This window comes from Sander lucioperca, chromosome 21, assembly GCF_008315115.2.
Source record: "Sander lucioperca isolate FBNREF2018 chromosome 21, SLUC_FBN_1.2, whole genome shotgun sequence".
NCBI classification, from domain to species: Eukaryota; Metazoa; Chordata; class Actinopteri; order Perciformes; family Percidae; genus Sander; species Sander lucioperca.
In genome coordinates, this window is record NC_050193.1 from 7,618,575 (window position 1) to 7,644,715 (window position 26,141).

The 26,141-nt window shown below is 41.1% G+C and overlaps 1 protein-coding gene across 3 annotated transcripts in view; it reads left to right on the forward strand.

Annotated features, from left to right (window-relative positions):
* Positions 1–9,854, forward strand: part of tbcd (tubulin folding cofactor D) — a 33,070-nt gene extending 23,216 nt beyond the window's left edge. The window contains exons 30-41 of one of the 3 annotated variants that reach the window (XM_035996770.1): positions 316–399; positions 953–1,111; positions 1,917–2,055; positions 5,109–5,230; positions 5,636–5,713; positions 5,806–5,892; positions 5,980–6,067; positions 6,836–6,945; positions 7,044–7,128; positions 7,214–7,423; positions 7,761–8,539; positions 8,577–9,854. In XM_035996770.1, coding sequence (XP_035852663.1) covers positions 316–399; positions 953–1,111; positions 1,917–2,055; positions 5,109–5,230; positions 5,636–5,713; positions 5,806–5,892; positions 5,980–6,067; positions 6,836–6,945; positions 7,044–7,128; positions 7,214–7,237 — 976 coding nt within the window. In that variant the 3' untranslated portion in view covers positions 7,238–7,423; positions 7,761–8,539; positions 8,577–9,854. Of the gene's footprint in view, positions 1–315; positions 400–952; positions 1,112–1,916; positions 2,056–5,108; positions 5,231–5,635; positions 5,714–5,805; positions 5,893–5,979; positions 6,068–6,835; positions 6,946–7,043; positions 7,129–7,213; positions 7,424–7,760 lie in introns of all 3 variants that reach the window. The other 2 variants (XM_031312589.2, XM_031312590.2) reach the window with 2 other exon arrangements.
* The last annotated feature ends 16,287 nt before the right edge of the window (positions 9,855–26,141 follow it).

The following is a 26,141-nucleotide window of genomic DNA, read 5'->3' on the forward strand; positions in this document are numbered from 1 at the left end:
TCTGTTTCAGGGTGTGACTTTAAAAAGAATGCTGTGATTAACATTTCACATAAAGAAACTGTGCTCTGCAGAGATAAAGCTAATTTGACTATAAAATTGCCAAATCTACCAGTGACAATGAAATATTAGCTTCAAATTATGGCGTGCATCCTTGTACCATCTTATGTTTTATTTGTATGAGTGAATCATTTGTCATGTTTGTTCTAAAAGATTATTTCGCTGCTTTAATAGATTGTTGAGATCATAATGACCCAGGTCAATGTGTGTAAGGTAGATTTAGGACCATGTCATTTACTCTCTCTGTGATGTGCCCAGGGTGAGAGAGGCAGCGATGACTAGTCTGATGGATGTGACTAAGCTGGTGGCCAGCATTGCTCCAGAGATCCTTTTGCCAGACCTGTGAGTAGCAAATGGAAGACTGAGTAACACCAACTCTTGGCTTGTTTTTTATTAACCTCACCATACATCTAGATAATCTCCAACCTGTGTTTTACGTCACCAGCAGGTGAACATAAAAATTGTAATGTCAGTCAGTCTCAGACTTGGTGTTGTTCATTGGCTTGAGTAATCTTTGGTGTCACTTCAATGTCTCAAGGTGTGGCCACAATACCTCAGCCTAAGTCTATCCAACTTGGATCATGCAGGTTTTGTAATTATAATAAAGTAACAGGATGAAAAGAATTGCATAAGATTTACTTTTACTGTTGATAGGACACTAGTTGATCATGGTGGAATTCACACCCAGTGTTGCCTTTGGGTTTATTTATAGTGTTAGATTAATTAATTCATGATAATTGTTTGTCACCAGAAACCTAGCTAAAAAGGTGCAGAAGTTGGTATAATAACTTAACACAAATAGCCAATTTGGTGATACCTTAGTAACACCCTGCATCGATTTCTGATTTACAGAATAAAATCACAATTCTTTTCTCTATGTCTTACTATTCTGCAGAGTGAAGTGTATGATGTGCTGCCTGGCCCAGCAGGCAGCAGAGAAGATTGACCACTACAGAGCCCACGCTGGCAACGTCTTCCTGCGCCTCCTGCACAGCACAGAGCCTGCAGTACCTCACATCCCCCACCAAGAGGAGTTGTTGAGCATTTTCCCTGTGTGAGTCACTCCTGTCCCTCAATTTGCAGCTCATCCAGCAGCATTACAAGCTCTAAAGGTGGTGACACACTAACCCGATAATCGGCCATCGGACAGTCTGACGAGGTCAGTGACTCGAGTCTGTTCGGTGTGCCGTCGGCCTTCATTTTGGCCGATTTGACATGTTGAATCGGATGGCGGGCACTGCCGGCAGTCAGACTCAAATGACCAATTTGATTGGTAGAGTGCTAACCCGGAAACAAGGAGCGGGATGAGCATGACTAGAGTCTCTCAAAATCGGACAAAAATCTTTTAAACTGACTTTTGTCGATCTGAAATGAAGACAGATTCAGCAACTGCATGGCCTATTTCTAGCTTAAAATGTTTTCAGAAACACGTTTCGGTGAACTATTTTAGTAAAATATGAGATCGTATTCTGAACAATCAGCCATGACAGTCTGGCTTTGAATTTCCGGAGAAACCAGACCCACGTGATGCGTTCGTCCAATCAGCTGCCGGTTTTCATTTTTGGGTGACAATACAGATTAGCGGCACCTGCTGTTATGGAGGTGTATTACATCTCGTCGCATTGGTGTGTTCCGAGGCACTTTTTTGACCAACTCGGGGAGACTGATCAGTCCAACTGCCTTTTCTGCCGAGGGTCGGCCGTCTGGTCGGTGTGTCAGGGGCTTAACAGTTGCAGTGAACACTACACTGTTTTGTTTGTTTTGGCAAATACAATATGAAAAGTATGATGTGCAACAATTGTATGTGCAACAACTTCTGATATTTGTTGATCTTTGACTCCACTTGCTCTTTCTTTCAGTGAGACCACAACCAGTCTTAACTGGAATGCTCCATCCCAAGCTTTCCAGTATATCACCCAGCTGCTTGGACTGCCCCAGTATCAGTACCACACCCTGCTGGGCCTCACTGTGTCTGTGGGAGGGATAACCGAGTCCACAGTAGGTCACCCATGATGGGAGGAGTAGAACATTGTCTAATCAGAGCAGTTCGATGTACAGACGGGTGACACATTTTAAAGAAAACGAAAACAAATGCAGACACGCAAGACACTAAATGCTTTGATGAGTATGAATCATATGCTATGGCTTGTGCCAGATCTCAACCCAATTGAACACTTATGGGTGATTTGGGACCCTACCTGTTAGACAGCACTCTCCACCACCGTCATCAAAACACCAAATGGGGGAACAGGTTTCCCATCCCACCAGCAGCTTGTATGATCTAGGAGAAGGAGCAGTGGAGCTCTCTTGGCAGCTCATGGTTTCCCCACACCTTATTAAGACACTTAATGTTGGTTTTTCCTTTAATTTGTCACCCATCTGTATTTTATAAAACTTCACTTTCACTTACAATATTCATCTAGTAGAAGTGTCTATAATTATATTAACATTTTAAGGCCATAAACAAGAAGTTCACATAATTATGAAATTGAAGAACACACTTAATGGTGAATCATTGCACTTTGCTCATTAGCAGGCTGGGATGTTAGTATATATACAGCATTGGCCCATTTCATTGTAGAAGTTTACTTTTTTTTCATCACACAGTAAGGCCTGACTCTTTGTTCTTTTTTTGGATGGTAGTAATCCTGCTGCCTGTAATGAGTTGGCAAAGTGGGCTCTTGGTTGTTATTATTTAGGAGCAATTTAGGCCAACAGGGGGAGCCATGTGTCTAATCTAGTCTACTCAATCCTCTGCACTGTTATCGCTTACTCTCTCTAGAATGCCTGGCCTTCAATGAATTCTTAAAATTACAGATATCAGGCTGTGTTATTTTGACTTATCTCCTCCCTGTCCCTGCTGGCAATACTGTGCAACCACTTGAGCTTGAAGCGTTGATCCAAACTTATCCAGAACAAATTGATCTAACGGGTCCCTCGTGGTACTGGCAAGCAGGAATTTTCCATCAGTTGAATCTTTGCAATCCAGTGCTAAATAACCGCTTCAAAGCATGTCTGATACTTTCTACTCCTGACCCCTTGCACACTATCACTCAGGAGGCTCAGCAGGGGCCTCAAGTTCTCCCTCCTCCTCCAGTATGACCTAACCTTTTAAAATCTATCATTCGGAAGAGGTCCTGCTCACAAAGATTTGTGAAGGTTGGGTTATTTTTAACTTTAAGTGTTTGTGGATGTATAAAAGACAATAGGTTTAAAGCCTATTATAGCAGCAGTGAAGTTGAACTCATCTGCCAATGGAGTCTGTAACATATTCCCTTAGAGACGATGTGGCTCTCATCTTGCTTTTACCTCCTGCTCTTCCAGCCTTTCTTTGCCACAGATACATCCTCCGAGATGGGAAGGACTGATATGTTTGTACAGGATTGCATGCAGGAAACTGAGCCAATACTGCATCAATACATGAGCCAAGATTACCATTCTCACACCACAGGCATATATTCACACAGGCCAGAGAGAGATTGAGCATCCAATAACTTTCCAGGAACTGCCTTGAAGGCCAGCCTCAATGTAGAGAGATCATAAGGCCATGCAAAAGTCAAACAGCAGAAACTGAGTCCCAAGACTGAGAAACCTAATTCTGTATGAAGTATTTATGCATGATTTCTTGTAATATGAATTCTAAATGTTTAAATAGCATTTAACCATTGAAACACAAACATTAAAAAAACAAATTAATTTTGTATTTAAGTGTAGATGAGTAAATCAGTTTCTATGTAATTTTGTTTACCTATAGCACATTGTGTTGCTATGTTTTGTTGCTATGTTGCAAGTGTCAAGGTTCGACACTTCCTTTCCTGCAGCCTGATGATATCATAATTGTTATTGTTTTTCTTTCCAAGGCCCCTTAGGTTCACACTTACTCACTAATAAGTACACAGTCATTTTGTTATTACAGTCAGGTTTTATGTTTTATTGTTATTTATTATTTGTATTCAAACCATCTATCTTTACTTCTGTTTTCCTTTAGTATTATTTGTGGAGTACAATATTTTTGAACATGTCAGTGTTATTGTTCAGGAAATTGTAACATGTAAAGAGAATCTCTGTACCTTACTTTACAACTAATATCCTCACATTTTATTCCTTAAAGGAGATCTATTATATACCGTTTTCAGGTTCATACTTGTATTTTGTGTTTCTACTAGAACATGTTTACGTGCTTTAATGTTCAAAAAACACTCGCTCACACCCTCTATTTACCCTTTCTCTGAGATGCCCCTCTCCTGATAAAGCCCAGTCTGCTCTGATTGGTCAGCGTTTCCGCATCTCCGGAGTCTCTGAATCCATGCTCTGCTGATGCTGCCTCTGTACAGTCTGTGAAGACTGACTGCAACGGAGTATATAGCAGGACTTTGTACCATAAAAAAAATCATCAATAATGGCTTCTAAACCAAATATTACACAACGGACACGTGATCCAAATTGGGGAGAAATTAACAACATCGGCAGCCAAGATTACAGCTAACTATAGCGTTAGCTTGTAGCTACATGTAGTTAGCAGTGGATTGCAATGGGATATAGCAGCACTTTCTACCGTCAACGTCAAAATTAACAAAATCTGCAGCCAAGATTACAGGTTTCCCTGACGTTAGCAAATAGATACATGTGGCAGGGTATGTAACGTAACCACCGCAGTAGTGCCTGCCTGGAGCATATGACCATATACAGAAAACCGGCTCGGTATGACATCATACGGAGCCAAGAGTAGAAAAAAACTGTTGAAACCGTAGCGTTCAGAACAGTGGGAAATCTGAGGTTTTGGCTCACAGGGATTTCTTTTTAATACATTTAACTCATTATTTTAGGCTTTGGCCATGTTTAAATGAACATTGTACATTGTAACATTATAGATATGAGTTATGAGAAAATACTACATAATAGGTCTCCTTTACAGACAGCGATGGTGATTGATAAACAGGCGTAGCTATCACCCAACCTCAAAACGAGTGGGAGTCTCTGTTGTTTTAGTCCACCGTTTTAACCATCAGGCTGCTCCACATTTATTGCTGCTGTCCGCTGCTTCCCTTTAGGTGCATTTTTCTTCTCAGTCATTGTTTGACTATCTGAGAGGAATCCAGGACAACCATGCTGCTCTGACACAATTTGGAGATGCATTGCTGAGCATCTTCAGAGACAATCTCCGCAATGACAGGTACACACACACACACCTTTATTTTCTTGTCCTTGCTAGATGTATTACTTCAGGCCCTTTCCATTTTAAACTGGAGTGATGTGTCCACCTCACCTTTTCCTTCATCTGTTGCAATATTTTTGCTCTGCTTTTATGTTGTGCTTTCCTTACATATGGTTGTTTATTATTACTGTTGATGGAACATTTTGGTTTATTTACTTTTCTGTGTTTAAAAAGTGCTATATACATATATGTAGAGTGATCTTCCAATTAATTTTCTCATATCCATTGCTAGTGTTATCAGTACATTAAAGGATTAATTCTTAAACACACTTGCAAGCCACCAGAAAAATAGTTTAATATGCTCATAACATAATATCCTCTCTGTGACTTGAGTGAAATTCTTTTTTCTTTTCCTATTTATAGGGTGTCTATTCCTTTCCTTAAGATGCTCGATCAGATTCTTGCTAACAGCTGCTTTGAAATCTTCACCACACAAGATAAGTGAGTGTTGTGACAGCTTTGTTAAAAAAATAAAAAAGGAAAGTGGATGATATGTGTGAGAGCTAAAGTGTTTCTGTTTTTATTTTTCTTAGCCATCAGTTCTGTGTGGACCTTTTGGCCCTTTGCAAAGAGTGCAAGAAGACTAAAGATATCTCCAAGCTACGCGCCTGTGTAACTGTGTAAGTCTCCATCTCATTAACACATTATATACTGGACTGAGGTAGAAAACATCATCCATGTTGACTGTGCTGTTTGGTGTTTCCCAGCTTCTGTGGGTTGATCCAGTTCCAGGGTGAGGTGAGGAAGAAAGTTTTGTCCCAGCTGCTGATGCTACTTTGCCATTCCTACCCTGTGGTAAGTTCACAAGACAGGAATACTCACCCAGTCTTAATATATGTATAAAACCACTGACAAACTCTTTCAGCATTTAAAAAAATACATCCACTCTGCTTTATGGTACAAAATTCACACTCTCCAAATGCAAGTCAAATTTGTCTTTATCCTGCTAAAATTGCCAGTAACAGTATTGTATTGCATTGTTGTTTTTAGCCATGCTTGCAGTATAGCTCTAGGTGTGGCAATGTCAGATATTTGGTTGGTTTGTCCACCACTTTGGTCCAGACTGAGAGATCGCAACAACTATTGGATGAATTGCACTGAAATTCATGGTCCTAATGACTTTGGTGATTCCCTGACGTTTTCATCTAGTGCCACCATGAGATTGACATTTGTGGTTTTGAGTGAAATGGCTCGACATTGAATTGACATGAAATTTGGTTTGGACAATGATGTCCCCCATCAGAATGAATTGTAATAACTTAAGTTAGTCATTTAATTTTAGTGATGCCCTGGCTTTTTATCTAGCACCATCACCAGGTCAATACTTTAATTTGTCAAGTACTTTGATTTATGACCAAATACTTGCAAAATAATGACATTTGCGTCAGCTTTAGCTGTACTTTGTGTTTAGTGCTAATTAGCGAATGTTGCTGAAGTTAACATTTTGGTCAGTACACTCCCATCAGCATGGCTGTAGACTCTTAGTCTTGATTGTTTACTTTGCTTTGTGTAACAACAGCTACAGCAGGACAATCATTTACTGTTCCGCTCTTACAACTGTAGATCAGAAAGACAACAGCCAGCCAGATGTACGAGATGCTGCTGACCTACGATGATGTCATAAATCCAGAAATGCTGGATGATGTCATGACCCTGCTAAGTGATACTAATTGGTTAGTGGTCACAATGGATGCAGTTATTAAATATTATTTTGTGTTAAATGCTTTTGGTATGTATGTGACACGTTGTCGTGCTGGGGTGTTTGTTTCAGGGAGAGTGACCTTGCCACAGTACGGACCCACAGGAATCAGCTTTGTGATTGGTTGGGAGTCCCCAGGCCACAGGTGGTTACCAAGGTAACCAGGATTTCTGAGGGCAGATACAAACGGCAAACATTTTATGTTTTATCACCATGTTGAACTTAACTCTGTCTTTCATCAGCAGAGCCCTGTCCAGGTTTCCTGATCACCTGTGGCTGTGAGCACCAGCTGTAGGTGGACAACATGCTGTAAGAATTTACGAAGGATGAAACCATCACATCAGTCTTTTCCCCGTTTTGCTATTATTACTACAAAGTTCTTGCGCACCAGAAAATTTGCATACAGATGAAAAACTCTGATAAACAAAAAAAATCCAGCACACTGTCATCACTTGTACTCACTTTGTTAATGATGTTTCCAGCACACTGTTTCTGCACAGGGCTGGTGATGGTGCAGTGGATATGACACATACCTTTGGTGTGGGAGATCCGGGTTTGATTCCCACTGCGATACATCAACCAATGTGTCCCTGAAGACGCAAGACGCTTAACCCCTAATTGCTCCAGAGGTGTGTGACCTCTGACGTATAGCAATTGTAAGTCGCTTTGGATAAAAGTGTCAGCTAAATGACATGTAATGTAATGTTTCGGCCCTTTGATCCTTGCCTGATGAAGGTTTAAATGAATTATTAGTAAGTAAGTGAAAATAATAAACAGTACGTGTGCTGGATTTGGTTTTGTTATTACAACTTCCAAACCCAAAGCACACCTGTATAAAGCTTTCATTGTAGTTGTCTGTGCATAACACCTTTCTCACATGTCCCATTCAGGTCACAGTCTAGTGTGACTTTGGAAATGGTTTCAATAGAGTTGTTTACTTGTAACCTGTACCTGGAACAACACTGAGGGGTGAAACCGAAACTGTAGTTTGCATAGACTCCAGGGAAATGGTTGCCATTTAGCCGTTTTGGCACAAACCGTGGAATGTCACTGGGGCCGTACTTCCCCTTGGGTCCCATACAGACCTACTTTTTCTGCATCGGTGGAGGTGCCAGAGACTGCAGGAGTTCCAGGCCTGATAGTGGAGCCTCCCTTGTTGCCTGTGGAACAGAGCCTGTTGTGTCATATTGGTCCAGGTTTTCTCATTAGAGTCTGATAGTGGCCACATTGTCTCAGCCAGCTTCCCTTTCTCACACTAACAAAGATACAAATGTTACATTATTTTAGAATTAGGTGGTTACTGATTGTTTATCCTACATTGCAGAAACTCCCCAGGCTAGTAATCACTATATTGCATTACATTTTTCTGTAATATGATTAATTTAACTAGGTTTATCCCATGGAAACTGATGTGTATTTGGACTCTCATAAAACTGGGTTGAACATTGTTGCTATGTTAATCCCATTTGTTTGGCTTACTGCAGCTCTTGTAATTGTGTGTGTGCTGCCAACTAACTTGTGCTTTTACTTACTGTTTTAAAATGTATCACATAATTGGATTACTATCAGTATGAAAAATCTGCATCATAACACAAAACATGCCAGTATAAAAATACTGCTCATTTATGTCTGTGATTATCAATAAAATGAAATCTTAACATGATGTAATTGTATGAACCAATCAGGAAAAGTGATGCTAACTTTGAGGTCATTTCAATTTAAAGCCACACTTGTTTTAGCTGTTACCAATACTCTCACAATGTGTTCACACCAGGGCAGCGAAGCAAATATTTGTGACGCTTTAATCGTTCGATTGCGTGATTTGTGTCTTTGCAATGACTTTGAATGTAATCGCGCCACCGAATTGGGGTGAAAATGCCTGTGTTGTACCACGCCATATAAATAAACATTGAACACGACGAGCTCTTCTGAGAAACGTATATTTCGAATAAAGAAGATACTAAGACGATACTAAATAACTCACAAAAAAATGGATATACTGTATCAATGGTCACATTGTTATTTGTCTTCTATCTTGCCTAATAACTGTGCCTCTGACAAGTGGCTTTGCTAGCCTCTTACCATGCTCATTAACAAGGCCACATTCACTCTTACCCTCCATGGGTGTTGTTAAATTTGTCTGGCTAGTCCCAATGTTGCTGCAGCCCATAATTCGACTTTAATTAATTCCCAGCCAGATGGAAATTCCTGTAGTTTCTAATGAAAGAAATGGTGTGTTTCTCTCAGGACGGATTGATGGTAAAGTGAGCAGCTTTGCTACAGTGCTTGGGGTAGAGAGGAATGCTAATAATTTTAAAAGGCTTACAGTTTGCCGGCAGTAGCCATGGCAATTCCTCAAATACAATGGTGGCCTTTTAGAGGAGTGGGGAAGGGAGGGGTCTGCTCCCTCATTGACTAAGTTTGATGTGATATAAGGAAAGACCTCTTTGCACTTTGCACTGTTCTGGTTATTATTAGATTAAGTGGTACCCATAGCAGTTTGCCCAAGTTAACGATTATGTAGTGGAAAGGGCAATCATGTTTTAAGGATCTGTCCATATAGAACATGGTCCAGTTGTCTACAGCATTGCTAATATTTATTATGCATTTACATTTTGTTTTATAGCCTACATAGTTTAACATATCCAGTCCTACCTCTGAAATTAAAGATTTTTAACTACTGTAAAAACACTAACACACATTGACAGCGTTGTTACTAGGGATGCCCAAGACGATTGTGATTGGTTTAAAGTAAGTACTTGGTATGAAAAAAATAAAGTGGTATCGGTGCATCTAGTTGTTACTCATATTGTTAGCTGGGTACATGGGTACATCATCACTCTCAGACCATTGCAGCATTTCCCAAATAAACAGCAGATTATAGACCTTTCAGAGCTCATGATTTTGATAATGGTTCATAATTGTTTTGTTCACCAGAGGTCAATGTGAGTGCAGTTGTAACGTAAATAAAGTTAGGCTCTGTCAGAAGACTTGTTACTGTTATTGCCCAGAGAAAAACTGTGCGTTTCTAATTTCCCTCATGATCTACTGATTGGTATCAACGTCACAGAAGCAAATATAATTATAATCACTTCCCCGTTCACAATCGATGTATCAACTGTTGTGGACACAGAGACAAATATTACACTAGTTGCCCTCCAGATAACCTTTTGTTTATTCACTCGTTTAATACTTTTCTGGGTTAAAGGAAGCGAGTGTAGGCTACACACTGGGCAAAGACAGGAAGAAAATCTGAAATTTTCACTGCTTTTAAAACAAACCGCAGACCGCAGCACTGCTATATTTAGATAATATGGATACAGTACAATCTACTATCATGGCACATGCAGTTTTATAACTCGATTATAATAAAATATGTGATGAATCACAGTACTTCAACACATTGGTTCCAAATCTGATAATGTTACGAATATTGCACACTTTCTTGCACAAGAGCTGGTGCAGCAAATGTTTAATCTGGGGGTCGTTGGCAGAAATTTGGGATTTATGCAGTTGGAAACTGACTTTAAACAATCATATTTAAGTTGTTCCTGATAACAGTTAAGAGGTACTTCTGAATTACACCTATTTATGGTTAAACTTAACTAGTCTTGTATTAAGCTTCAGTTCTATACACTGACGCTTTGTATTTTCGGAGTGGTGTAGCCCTGAGATGGAGCTGTTGTCTGCTGACAGAGTTTATTATTCCCAGGTGTTACTGCTGCTGCGACTTCCTGTGTATGGCCTCAACACCTGGTGTGGGAGCAACAACCCTCCTCCAGCTTGTTAGCCCGGTTCATTAGTGGAGCTCAGGCCTTAATTGCCCTTAATGTACGAAGTGGGGGTACTGTGGAGCAGCTGTTACAACGAGATTGGCTTTGAGTTCAGGACTTCTTACAGCCCTCTAAATAAAGTTTAAACAAATCATTATAAAGTGCTTTTAAGGTTGACTTATACTTTTAAGTGACAGTTTTAATTTTCCTATATCAAGTATGCGATTTGAAAAGGGAGCTGTAGACAGAAAAGTCGCTGTGTGTGTGTCCAGTGGACACTGCGTCGGACCTGTATGAAATGTTATTGTAAAGACAGCAGCACACACCTCATGTGCTCAGACTTGTCTTTCTCTACAAACAAATGATCGTAAGTCTGTTGTGGCTTAGCCATTCAAATATCAACTCAAGCACTCAAAGCAAAGCTTGTGCTGAAAATAAGGTGGAAAAGCAAATCAGCATACACATATGGTTGTCATGGAATTTGGACTTAAAAGAAAACTTCAGGATATTGCAGAAACAATGTTTCTAGTAGAAATGACTGAATATGATAATTATATGACTGATAGAAATAGCAGAGATACGATAATTACATGATTGATAGAAATAGCAGAAATGCTATAATTATGAATATGACAGCTGATGCGGTCTCCCTCCAGGAAACCACAGTCTTTATAAGTTTCCAAAAAGCCATAATCAGCAGCACACCAGGCATGCGTTCTCTGCCTAGCAAATTGCCATGTTGTCTGGAATTATAGTCATTTGGAAATGGAGGCAGCTGGGTAAGTTTGAGAATGTGGGTTAATTGCTAAGCCTCAGTCCTTTTACAGACCACAGGTAATGGGCAGTGTGTTTTTATATCAGCAGCACACACAGATTTTTATAAATAATTTGGCTAATTGAATAGAAATATAATATTGAGCTGTTGACCTTTGCTATTTCTCCTCATTCCCTATTGGTTTAGAAGGCCACTTGTCTGTAAGAAGTGTACCAAACTAGACTGGGCAAGCCTGAAAATGTAGACAATGTTTAGACCTGATAACAGTTTTTTTTCACTTGTGTTTTCTGAGGACTGGCCTTGTTGGAGCGCATTGCCTCCTATTAGCCTTCCCTCCTTATTGCTGTTGTCCTGGAGGAGTCTGACAGCCATCATCAACTCCAGCACCTCTCAGGTTCCACATGCATCATTCATTTCACATTTACAATATTTGTAATATGTGTGTATACAACGTCTGTCTGACCAGTTAACAGTGAGGGACAGATGCTCTTGCGTCATGATTATATAAGGGAAATTGTGGCTTTCTGGGAAGTGTCTTTCTTTGTGCTGCATCTGGTTACTTAGCATCACTTGGAGTTGTCATGGTCTTTCTGTTAGATAAGATTTGTTGCTATCTGCTCACAGTATCCTGGTTAAGGGTATGATAAGACAAAATTTAGCCTTGCAGACATGCTGTTTTTTCTTGCATGCCTCCTTGCCCTCTTTGCAGTTTCTAATAAAATGTGTTTCCGTCCTTTTTTGTGTTACCAATCCATCCTTCCTTAAGAAATAACTCGTCTTCCTGTCATCACTCTGGCCTTGGATGAACCTCAGAGAGTCTCAAGACTTTGTTTGTGGCCCTATGTGCAGAGACTGTGTGCTGCTCTGTGTTGATCTATACTCAGAGAGTGACTTCATAGAGACAGCCCAAATGTCAGGGGCCTGGCTCATGGGCCTAGCTCGCCTCTTGTTTGGACGGTGGCCAAAGTGAGCTCATCCATGACAGCGAATCCAGCTGCTTGGTTGTAGGAGTGCTGTTCTTTCTCGACCTCTGCACACGGCCCTGAACCCAGGAGCTGGCTGGTGTGAGGATGAGGGTTCCTGTGAGTGTGACACCATTCCCAGAAGCTCCGGCAGCGACTGACCACTGGCATCCTGCCGCCCCCTCGGCGCCTGCTAAGCAGCACGGCCTCAGGCCTCCACTATTCCCTACGGAGAGGCCCAGTTTGTTCTGGACACACGCCAGCACTGAGCAGCAGGGGGCATGGCCAGGTCAGCTCTCAGGGGTGGTCTTGCAGTCCGTGTGTGTGAATGTACTGTATATGTAATGTGTTTGGAGCCATAATGATTAGCTTGTGTTTTGTTTTTGTGTGATTGTATTATTTTTGCTTTGCTGTTAAGCCTTCGTGCTGTAAGATCTCCCTGTCTTTGCAGAGCCCCCAGTGTGTCATGGGAATAGAGAGGAGGACAGCACATAAAAGATTATGGTTCTAACTCATTCAACTTTTCTGTGAAGATAAATGCTGATGGGCTTCTGGTCCTGAGGGAAAGTTGTGTTAGTTAAAGAATGGAGAGAGTCGCTAGCTCCAGCAACCCATTTTTAAGTAACCCTACATTAAGTTTCTGAGTGGAGAGGTGCCGCTCTATCAGTAATATCAGCATAAGTAAAAGATCTCTGGAGTATATAAGGTATCCACAGCCCAGATAGATGTCCCTGGGGGAAGATAGCTCCACTGGGCTCTGTGTGATTTTGTTAATGAGATTATTCTGTCACTTAGTCATCTCCTGGGCAAACGCAGTCAATCTGGTCTCAATCTGTGGCAAAGCACACAAGTGTGGGGGCAGCCAAAGGTCAGGACATGAGAAGGAATCATATCTCTTTACTCCTCCTCTTGATCTCGTGCTCTCTCCTTGGCCACCTCCTCCAACCCTGCAACCCGCTCCTGCCTGAGCTCACCATTTGGAATCCATTATCCAACCCGGCTCTGAATTTGCTGATAATTAAAAGGAGATGTTCTCTCAAACGTTCCCCCTCAGATTAACGGCTGTTCCTTGGGATCAGCCTTTGGGAGGGCTGACACAGCAGGGAGGTGGTTGCTCTGGAGATTCCAGTGCTGGGAGAAAAGGGCCTTGGGGTGGGGGATAGGTATATGGTGGTGAGCCAAGTCCACAAGTTAGACAAGTTGTCTTAAATAGCTGGGATTTAGGATTCAGAGAGGGTCTTTTAGAGGCTGCAGGAGAGGTGTTCTTCTGGGGTACAACTTTGAGTAGGCCAAAACTGTGGTTTGCAACAACAAAAAAAGCTATCAAAAACATCTGTCACCAAGTGTAGGTCCTATTGTGGGCCTGTGGGTCAACTCTGGACCTAGTTGGATCTGCTTGCAGTGTTTGGCAAGTGACTTGGCTGCTTGACATGGAGGTCAGAAACACTGTGATTGCAGCTTATTGCTACAATATCACACCATCCCATCAGAAGTGCACTTGGTCAGATTGAGTTCATCCCACGTCTCTGAAATTGTGTTTGACAGCGTTGACTTTTTTATTTTAAGGTCTTGGATTAAACAGGTATTTGCGTTCCATTTCTCTTTTTCCAGTTGTTGAAAATCTTACCCATTATTCCAATGTCCACGTTATACGAGAAAAAAAAAACATCAGCTCTGATGGCAGCCAGAAGTAACATGAAACCTCTGTCCAAATACAATTCAGTTAAATGAATTCATAAATAATGTCGAATGAAGTCTAAGTGGAAAAATGGTGCTGGAGAGAAATTTGTCTGACACAAGAGACATGTATTAAGCAATACTAAAATAGTGATAATGATTTTTCATTGGTTAGAAAAACAGATGAGTCACATCAGATAGTATAAGTTCAAGTTTAAAGTGATATGATTAATTTTCCACTCACACATCCTCCGTATCTGTGTGCACATCTACAGGCCATGCAGTCAGATGACGGCTTTCAATGACTGCTTGCGTGGAGCAACACAAAGTTATTTTTTCCTCCCAAATTGAAAGACTACCAATTAGCAGTTTGAACTGGGTCACAGGCAGTCACTAGTTTGTGGTTGGAGCATGTGATAAGGCTGCAGCAGCACTAAGTGTATCTGATGAGCCAAAGTTGGTCTCTCCAGGGCAGTGTATTAACCGTGGCTGGTCTTGAACTTGTGACGCGCAAACAGACATGACACTTTTCAACTGCAGGGCCTAGAGATTATCACAGGACTCTCAAATCAGATGATACAGTGGCTGTTTAAGTCTCTTCGTCTTATGTTGACAGTTTCTTTACAGTTATATTCTCCTGTCCTGTAATGTATGAGGCTGCCACCATGTTTCTGTGGGGTTGTTCTCTTTCAATATGTGCTTTATTTCTAACACAGCTGCATCCTGTGTGTTCTAGTCTGCAACTAACAATTATTTTCATTGTCGATTAATCTGTTGAGTATTTTCTTGATTAATCGATTACTGTAGTTGTTTGGTCTGTAAAATGTTAGAAAATGGTGAAAAATGTTGATCAGCATTTTCCAAAGCCCAAGATGACATCCTCAAATGTCTTCTTTTGTCCACAACTCCAAGAAATTCAGTTTTACTGTCATAGAGGAGTAAATAAACCACAAAATATCCACATTTAAGAAGCTGGAATCAGAGAATTCTTACTTTTTTTTCATAAAAAATGACAAACCGATAAATAGATTATCAAAATAGTTGGTGATTAATTTAATAGTTGACAACTAATGGATAAATCGATTAATCTTTGCAGCTCTAGTGTGTTCTTAATGGAAATTGTGGGATTTATTTGTTTTCAGGGCTTTGGAATTGTTGCGTTCAGAAGAGTCGAGTCCTTCAGAATTAGTGAAAGGTTGCAAGGATTGATTTTACTGTTCTTTGTGGACCCCACAGACAGATCCAAACCACTTTTGTGATGTTTCAGGTAGCAACCAAACTCAATTTTGGCTCAACAGGTTACTTCTGTAAAGTCTACATCTGTTGGTCTGATGAGCTTTTTGGTATGTTTTCAACACCTTTTCTCAGTTTAATAATCCTATTTGTTTGTCTGTGTAACAAGAGTTTTAACATCTCAAATGTGGTTGAGGCCAATGTTTAGTCTTGTCTGCTTAACTTCAGCGGGACAAATCAATGCCTTGTGTTCAAAAGCTTCCTGTCTCTCTGTTAGCCCGATAGCTTTTGCTTTAAAAAAAAACACTGGAGTGGTGGCCGGGTTAGCTCAGTTGGTAGAGCAGGCGCACATATGGTTTACTCCTTGACGCAGCAGCCGTAGGTTCGACTCCGACCTGCAGCCCTTTGCTGCATGTCATTCCCCCACTCTCTCCCCTTTCATGTCTTCATCTGTCCTGTCAAAATAAAGGCCCAAAAATGCCCCCAAAAAAATAATCTTAAAAAAAACACTGGAGTGGCAGTTCTTTACTCAATTTGTATGACATTTTCTGCTGTTATTGTAGCAATCTCCTTGTATTTTAGCAGCAGCCTAAATTACAGGGCTGGAAGCTGTGACTTTCAGGTGGTTGGAGTAGCGTAACCTCTGCTTCCTTTGAACATTTTCAGCTGTCCATGCCTCATTTCCCACCAGCCTCTAGTGAACACAATGACCAGAGCAGTTACACTTTGCCAGGCCCATTTGGATTAGTAACATGATAAATATCACACTAGTTACAGAGCTGCCATTCACTCACAGTTAGAGCACTCAAAACACATGTTTCATATAAACCAGCACTATGAAATAGATGTTTAGAGATACTGAACCAATCAAAACATGACTCTCAAAGCCCCTCTTCTGTTGTTGGGATCTACTCATGATCTGGGTACACTGCAAGCACATGCTTGTGTTTACATTAAAATGTAAGGAATGTCATTGAAATCAAGAATACACACAAAAACCACAGGTTGGCAATGCAAGAGGAAAAAGAGAGTTTTAGCAGGGAGAGGGGCTTCTGAATGAGTGATGCCATGCCCCTCTCCCCCACATGGCAGGCCTGCTGGTGCGGTCATGGGTCGACAGCAGCCTAATAACAAGTTTCTGCTCTGGTCCAATCAGAGGAATTTAGACATCCGCCCGGGCCAGCCGCCCTCCTCTCTCTATTTCTCTATTTTAAGAGCCAGACCGAGGGGGGTGGAATTACACTCCAATAGACTTAATCATTTCCATCAGTAATGTGGTGTATAGAGCAGGGACTGAACTCTTCTGCCTCCACAGGGCTGTTTCCATGAGGCACGTTCACTATCCACATTAGTGTCCTCAAACGGTTTATCGGAGATCACCACACAACTACCATCCTTTAAACCTGTCAATGATTTGCGTCACTCATGCAGTGTGTACAGACTAATTCTAGTGCTAAGGAAGGAGAGAGAGAGAGAGAGAGAGAGAGAGAGAGAGAGAGAGAGAGAGAGGGAGAGAGGAGATTTGGGATGAGTAGATGGAGTAGAAAGGACATTGGATGCGGTTGCAGTGGTCTACCAGAGCTGTCATCCTAAATAAGTGACTCAACTCTAGGAAGTGGCTTTTGACATACAGTCTAGAGTAAAGGAAGTGTGCATATTGCTCTAGACTGAACTGTTTATCAGTCCTTTTATTCTCCACATGACAAAGGAATGTGCCCAGTGTCAAAGTAGCAGTATCATCACTGATGTTCCCCCTTAAGTTACATTATCATATTTTTCTGAGGTTCCTCAGACAAGCAAGAAGATAAAATTGCAGGATGTGGGATTCCCCCTATGAAATGGTCATCCCTCTTCCCTTTTCTCCTATCCTCTCCTCTCATCTATGTGGTTAAAGGGGGTGGGGGAATAAGCGCGTGCAGGAGCACATGCAAGCTTGGGAAGATCACAAAGACTTTGGCGGGAGGGTGGCTGTGATGTGGTGGCCCGCTGACACACATGGCCACCAATTCTGTCCCTGGGTGGCAACAGTGGAGTGCTGCTCATCGGAAATCCCCGGCCTTCTGCTGCATGACACAAAAAGCACTTTGAAGGCAGCGGTGGATGTGTCTCCTCTCCACCTCAGCTACCGCTGCCCTGCATGGCCCCTGAGTCTGGAACGAGACAACTGGTGACGCAATACTGTCCAGTTTACACTGATTGGTCCAAATGCATGACATAAATCACAAGTTGTCCCATGACCACAAATTAAACTACATTGTTAATAGGAGTCAAATTAGTTATTACTGTTATACAGGTGCAGTCTGCCCATTGAATATTGTTGTGGCATTCATCCAAGTGAATTAGTCTGTCATGTATTATTACTGGCTGTCAGTCTAGCCCCTTCTATTAACACACATACTGACACACTCTGTGTTGGTTGTGGTGAAAAGGCAAGTCTCTGCATGTGGATGAAACAATAGCAACTGTTTGTCATGATGGCAAGAAACCCATGAAGATAAACATAATGCAACAGCACTATAAACACGTTTCTTTTATGGCTTGTTGAAGTCTTTTGTTCTACTGTGTGGTCCTTTCAGATTTTTTTTCCCTTTGTTGTGCTTTTTTCTATTATTTATGACAGTATCTTGAAGAAACTCTGACATCCAGGTACGCCAACTCATTCAGTTTGAGTTTACCATGGGTTCACTTGGCTCATGAATGTGGGTGCACAAAATGACATTTAGATCACAAAGTGTGAATTTGCAACTGATGTATCAATAGATAGGACACAACGCCAACTGATTCTTAAAGTGAGTAAGTGTGGGAAAAAAAACTGTTGAATGAAATAATGGAGGGGATTTTTATTGCTATTCTGGGCTCTAGCTGTTATATGAAACTAATATTTAAGAAGAAAAGCCTTGTCAAGACTCAATAGTGATCCCACTCGACAAGGATTTTTTCATAACCTTCATGGGCTTATCTGTGGCTTTAAGCAACATTTGTTTGTATTATAAGCCCCCTAATATAATCCAATAACCATAAAGTCATATCCACGTCTCTCTGATGCAATACCAGCAAAAACTAAACTTCATAAGATAGGATTTATTTTTTGCTGGGCTGTTGAATTGTATTTGATTATATTGTACAGGTTTATCTAATAAACCTAATAACAGCACAGTTACTGTTGAAAACTTAAAGGAACACCAAAGATTCTTTTGTACCTTAATGTAATGTTTCCAAAATCGTTTCAGTGGTTCGTCAACTCGTAACAGAATGAGAACAGTAATGGACAATTCCGCTGCCAACCTGTAGGGGGACCAAAGAGGAAAAGTGCTTTGGTTTTGCTTTAACATCATAAAAATGTTTGCAGCAGCCTATATTTTATATTTTTAGTGACAGATTTGGGGAGAGTAGAATATATTTTCAATTATATTACTGCTCGGTGTGACTTAGATTTGGCCTAACCCATTAACGATAAGCTGACTGCACCATACGCTCCCACATATCTGAGTCAGTAACACCTGAACACCACATGTTGCCATCGAAGAGTGTGTTGAACCTAGTTAGCAAATAAGCAGAAAAGTTGTAATAAAAGTAATATCAAAAATATTTAGCATTAGCTAAAAGTAATGGATAAACATTGTTAGCGTTAAGTAAACGGTTAAAATGTTTCTTTCTCAGCTTAAAGTACAGTAAGAAACTGCTGAAATTGTAAGGATAAACTATTTAGTAAAATAATTAGCTAAAGTATAAACAGTTAACAGCTACAGTAAAAGTAATAAATAGACAGTTCAAATTGTTAGCTATAAGTAATGGATAAACATAGTAAGTGAAATTGTTAACTAAAAGTAGGCTGTTGGCTAAGTGGCTTAAATGTCCAGCTTATTCCACTGTCTGGAAGTAGCCTATAATGCAAACAAACCAACATAATAAATTGTATGAAAAACGTCTTGTAACACTATCCACATTTATAATAGTGTGGGGCTATGTCAAACATAAAAGCTTGGGATGGAAACACTGGTCTAGCTTGTGTTGTCTAAGTTTAGAGGAAATCAAATAAAATGTTCAGCTTTTGAGCCACTCCACCAGAATCATTGAACTTCACTATTTGATCTGCTTACTCTTGAGCACAAAATAGTGAGCCATCTGTGGTCAGTCATTCCACAGCAACAATAGTGTTTAGATAGTCCACAGCATTTCAGTTGAATGGGTTAGTCATTAACAAGGAGTTATGAGTAGAGCCCGGGATTTTGCATCCCCTGAAGAGCAGTAGCCATATTATGGCTGCTCAACTCTGCTGTTTACAGTCTATGATAGCCTTTGACTCCCCCCCCCCCTCCTTTACTGGCTCCCTCCATCAAATCCTGTATTTATTAAACAGCCCCACCACCTGTCTGTGCAGAGGAATTTGTTTGCTGTCAGGGCCCAAGAACTGCTACGGCTGCTGCCAGTTTCTGCCTTCATTTTGGAGGAGACAGAAGAGGGAGAGGCAGCGAAAGGTTAACCGCTGGACTGCTGCGGTTTTAGGCCTGCCTTACAGGACCATGCAGCCTGCTGGTTCTCTCATTAGCCTGCCTCTTTTTCCTTCCAAAATCTCTCTTTCCCCCTCATTCCACTGTGATGTGCCAGTGGGTTTTTGCCTGGAATACTGAAATAGCCTCTGTCTTGTTTTATTTGTCAGGCATTCAGTGAGAATTCCCCCTCCAACCCACAGCTGGCTCAGGAATGTCCTGCGACTCCCCTCTCAAGTCTCCACTCACTTCATCACCTCCCTATGCCCCAATCGCTCTTTATTTTTCCTCTTCTCCCTCACTTTCTCTTTACCTCTCCCTACATCACTTCACAGTTTTATCTCTTTCCCTCATCATGTCCCTTTTTCTATCTGCCTCCTCGTCTTTTCGGGGATGGCAGATAGGAAGGGGCTAGCATGGTGAGAAGAGTCTGTCGCTGCCAATGCTCACAAACTGCTTGCTGCAAACACAAAGAGTTGCTTTGGAGATAGGATCACATATGGCTAAAATAGATTTGCTCACTTTGTCTCCCCCATCCCTTTTTTAAATGATTTCTCTCTCTGTCTCTGTCTCTTGCTATTTCCACTCTGCCCTACGAGTACATGTTAACCTCACAGGTCTCTACCTGTAAAAATGATGAAGATGGGTTTCAAACACCTGCCAATAAAGTATTGTATCTATAAGACGCTTTAATATTGAATTTGAAAGGAACAATAAATGAAGCTGTCCCAAGCACTATTTCTCATCAGTCACTCATCTACTGGAATGTATCAAGAGATGTATAGAAACATGGTTTGCTGTGAATCCTCCAGATCTATTATGTGTGATACTTCATGAAACAATGGATAAAAATGACGATTGAAATGATGATATGAATATTTACTTAGAATATGTAGAATATCTTCTTCAAAAGTAATTACAAAAACCTGGAGGCCTAGGAAAAGACAAATTCAAAACCAGAGACGATATTGTCTGTTTTGAAACAAGATGGTCTGAGTGGCTGTGCAGTGTAAAGTGATATGCAGGTACATGCAGGTGGTTAATGTGCATATGTATACATGCAGGTTTTTACATGTATTTGTAAGAACACATAGGCTATCTTTCCTAATGTAAATGTAAATGCTCTTTGGGTGTCACTGCAGTAAGGACACACTTTTTTCTATTTTCTTTTCATGATTATTACTTGCACTATTCTACCAACAACTGTTAAAACACAATACATTCAGCATTGTGAACCCAGTATTAAAATGTCAACTGGTTGGGCTTTTTGATGACGACAAGCTGTGAACACAACACTGACATAGTATAACCCTTTAAGTTGATATTGAACTTGTTGGCATAGAGTACCTCTTACTGTAACTGCAGAGTTGGGTGATAACTCTCTGTTAGTTCATCACTGCTACGAGTGAACCCTTTCACATACAAGCAGTCCTGTGATCTATTGTTAATATACATTATTGATTATAGCTTCTAAGATTGGTAAAATATGCATTTGAACACAACAAAGAAACTATTTTTGAAGATGTAAACATCTGCCCCAAGCACAATTTGTCATCAACCATTAATCCACTGGAATGTATCAGGAGATGTATGGCAGCTCTGAATCCTCCATAGAGAACTATTTTGTTTGTTCAAATAAATACCTTTGACATGTCACAGGAGCGAGCGCCTGCTTCCTACCGAGCTACCTGCAGTCAGCTCCGCAGAAAGCAGCAGTTGGCCGAGAAGAGAGCGCTCATGGGGCTGATACTGAGTAAGCTTAGCTGTTATAAACTACAACCAAAACCTGTGACCCCGTCTGTTTCGAATGATTTACAGCATAGGACCACGGCCTCCTTCATTTTCCACTCCTTACACGCAGAACAAAGGGAGCGTTGTTCAGGACACGGAGACTGTAGTAGAAGCAGTTTTATAGATGGGGTAAGGTCCATGTTAAGGTGGTTCAGTGAATGTGTTCTTTTCTTCTGAACATACACAACGCCTTGGTAGTTTGTCGGTAGTGAGTTCCAGACCTGCTTTTGATGTTGAAAGATGATTATCCAAAACACCATGGCCTCTGGAGGAAGTTTGAGTATCATGGTTCCCCCCATGAAACGTTTTATCGTGCTACAGTATCTTACAGAGTCCACAGCTAAACCTTCTGTTTCCAGTTGCTTCTCTCATCCCGCCTCCAAAACATGACTCATTTTTTTTATGTATAGAAATTCTTCAAAATAATTAACAAGAATTCTTCCACAGAAAATCACTTAATACAATCATGAATGGGCCCCTCAAGTGAATAAATAGTGCTTGTGGGCTTTTGTGGACTCTAGGTATTCTAATCCTCCATCACTATGACATGAATCTATTGTTCAGCTCTCTGTCTCCCAAACAAAACAGACCAGCATGAATAATACGGTGTCTAATGCCTCATGAAATATACATTGGGTGCTATGTTCTCAAGCTTTGTAGCAGATCATCCTCCATGATTCATATGTGCTCTGTGTGTATGTAAGAGAAAGAAAAAATCATGCACTGTTGAGATGGAAGCACTTGTTGATGTTGAAGCTAAAGCGAACCAGATGTAGTGGATGGGACATGCTGCGTTGCTCTGCGCTGAGGTAACTCTTGGTCTCAGTTTTGGCGATGGAATATTATTTGCAAGCTTGCGTTGGTGTAAACTTTAAAAGAAAAACAAGGAAGTGCTTTTGGGCAGGTGTGAAAGAAGTCCTGTCAGGGTGTTGAGTGATCCCAAAACAGAAAAGTGAGGGAAGATGATGTGAAATTGAGCATAGTTACAACACAGCTACTGTTCCTCTATACAGTCTTGTTGGCAGAGCCACTGACACATTTGAGGCCGGTTTGTGCTCCATATCCTGAGGAATTATTTAAAATGAATACAGTCCTCCCAACCAGAGTTTCCATGTCTTCAGCATCATGTTTTAAACCTGCTAATCACAGGCAATACTGGTTTACTAAATGTGAAGGGAATATATATATATATATATAACATTTTTATTATAAATTACATGTCTGAGATGTCTAAGACTGCAGTGTCACTTGTGTGTAAAAAGATGGTTGTTGTGCAACCACGATAGATAGCAGAGTGAGACTGTGATATCCTCTAGCGTATGGTTGAGAAATTCTTTCTCAACAATTTCCTTCTTCTATTTTGTTTGCCTTTTCAACTGGTCTTTTACAATTTTGCAATATGGATTCATATCAAATACCAACTGATTGACGTGGAGCTTTTCTTGATGAAACCCTTGTACTTGTAGCTTTGAAGGCCAGAAGTTTCTCCACTTGTTGGATAGACAAGGTCTTGTATGTCCTTGTGATCAATAGTCCCAGACACAGATACACAGACCTTGAGTCCAGAACAAGACATCCAGCTGAGCTTGAGCTGTTCTAACTTGTCTAATGCATACATATCAGCAAATGTAAACAAACTGCACACACTCTCACAACACTGGCTGGATTGTCAAGATAATAAAAAGCACGTCTGGCTTGCGACTCAAGCTCCCTCCTTCTCTGTATAAAAACACTGTTGAGGTAAGCTTTGCATAGTCAATGTTTCCAAATGTATGTGTAGAGATTTTGGGATGCAGGTCAGACGTGGGTCGATGTGGTGGTTATCATACCAAAATCTTCTAATCAAAAACACATTGTTCTAAAAAAAATAAATAAGAGTAAATTGATTTGTTTTGGGCTTTGTAAGGTACAGAATGACTCGAGTGGGGAGGGGGGGGTTGAATCTTATATGTAACTTGTATTCATTTTCCCAATAGCTGCCAATGTGCACATTATAAAGAATAAAGCATTTTCAAATTCATGGAAACATAACAAAATGATATAAATAAAAGGCTGAACTTGAATTATAATACAAAGCATACACTTTATGTGACACACTTCTTTGACTTTGTGTTATGATACAAGCTAAAGTGAAGGAGAGAACAACTATTGGTGGAGATAACATTTTATTACTAATATCTATAAAGATCCACCTGCTACAGCACAGTTTCTCATCAGATGTCCAGTTCCCCATGATAAACATGCAGGTCCACTCCAAGGTACACACAGAAGTTGCAAAGGGGGCCCCTGCTGTCCTAGTCCATTGTCGGGGGGGGCCGCAGGCATGCTTGGACACATCAGCCGAGGATCAGATTGCTTTTGTTGGGCTGGTTCCAGGTCCACGCTGCTCCCCATGACTTCAAAGGGCCATGTCAGTGCATGTTAGTGAAGATGAGAAGCGGTACGAGCACAAGTCAGCAGAGTGTGATCCATGGTGCACCCTCAGGACGACACCATGTTGTCTTAGCAGGCGAGAAAGTCATGCAGGACTGACAAAACACTCATGCAGAGGAGCTGAGATGAGGCAGAGAGCCGGCCAGCAAAGGTGTATGGGACAAGAGAGCAGATGGACAGACAGGTGATGATTTGGATGGAGAAAGGGATAGACAGGAGGAAGAGGAGGCTGTCTACATATAGACTTATGGGATAAATACTGTATATGGGGGGTTAACAAAGACAGGCTGCTCTGATGTGAGACGGAGCCAGAGTTATCTCCTGTACGGGCCAGTGGACTGAATGTATGCACAACATTCAGCTTTTTGATAAGAGCTACAATAGGACTGAGGTGAAGCAGGTTTGAAGAGGATGGTGTGGGTCAGGAGTCACCACACAGGAGGCCAAAACATCCTCCGCAATACTCCCAAAAATCACATCCCCTGGTGTCGCTGCAGCCAGACCTGAGCATCCTCTCCCCGTTCCAAACACAGCAACTCTTTTTCCTACACACCTAGTCTGCAACGTAAAATTCAGCTGTAAAAACGTTTGTATTGTAATGTCTGAGAGGGCCTTCTGTTATCTTTAAGGGTGTTTACACACTGTATACATAAAAAAGTGGGGGGAAAGGAGGAAGAGATGTTTGCATGATATTTTTACACATTTTTGTGGTGGTGTGAAAGCCACTTAACTCTTAAACTCAACCACTTGGTGATTTTCATGTTCTTCAAAAGAAAGATTACATGTTCTTGTGTTAATTTAAGAGAATATGAACTTTTAAAAACAAATTGAATGTGCTCAAAAATACATGGCGGCCAAAACTGAAAACAGGGCCATTATTCTTATTTTGTTAAAAGTTGACATTTTGTTATGAGGTTTATAACCACACAGTGACAAAGCACGCACTGATGATATGTTTCACTTGTTATTCTTCAGTCTTGACAAGACTTAACATTTTTGTTTGCAGACTGCAGGTATGGAGGCTGCTAAGAGTGTCTTTTTAGTGTTTTCGGTGACAACGCCTCGTGCGCGGAGAAAGAGGAGTTTTATCGACAGGCGTGACTCCTGACCCTGGCTCTGTCTGCCTCTGTCAACACTTCCCGGCCTGAAGTCTCGACTCGGGCATGGAGAGACACGCCATGCCACCACAGGCTTTGTCTGCTCACCTGGATACAATAACTACTCTGCTGAACAGCAACATTACACGCTTTTAACCGTATTTTCTTCTTTTGTAAGCATTCTGAAGTCTTTGACAAGTTAAACGCCATAGAAAATAGGGTGATTGTACATAAAGCGTGTAGATATTTCAGTTTTCTTCTCAGTGCAGCAGATATGGCACAGTTATGTGGTGGGCCGCCCTTCCATGAGTAATGAGGAGGGGACTGATCGTAACCTTGTTGATGTTCAGCAGGAATTTGTTCACTGGAGATGATGTCAAAGCCCAAACATCTATTGGCAATTTACCAGTGAGTTTCCTTAATTTATTTGCTGGACAGTGAGGTTAATCTTTTACACAATGATAACATTCCTGGCAAACCTCCTGGAAGACACACACACACACACACACACACACACACACACACACACACACACACACACACACACACGCACATGCACACACATGCACACACATGCACACACACATGCATGCTTTCATTTAACCGGCAGATGATTCCAGATGTTTCCTAAACGGATGAAAGGCAGGGAAGCTCCTCACAAGCCTGCATTAGACTCAACTTAGAGTTTGGAAGCTGACCAGCTGGAACCACCCAGGCCTTTATACCGTTTCCTCCTCCCTGGCTCCTCCCAGACGCAGGCCCATAGTTGTGATTTATCTCTCCAGGATGTGTAAGGCGCGTGGGGAGGACGCTGGGGCTGACATCCCTATCGTTAAATGCAAAGCCCCATGATAACAGACAGTCCAGGGAAATAATAGAATAAATAAATAAAACCAAAAAGAGAAACCCAATCTCAAATAATATAGATGTAGGTCTACT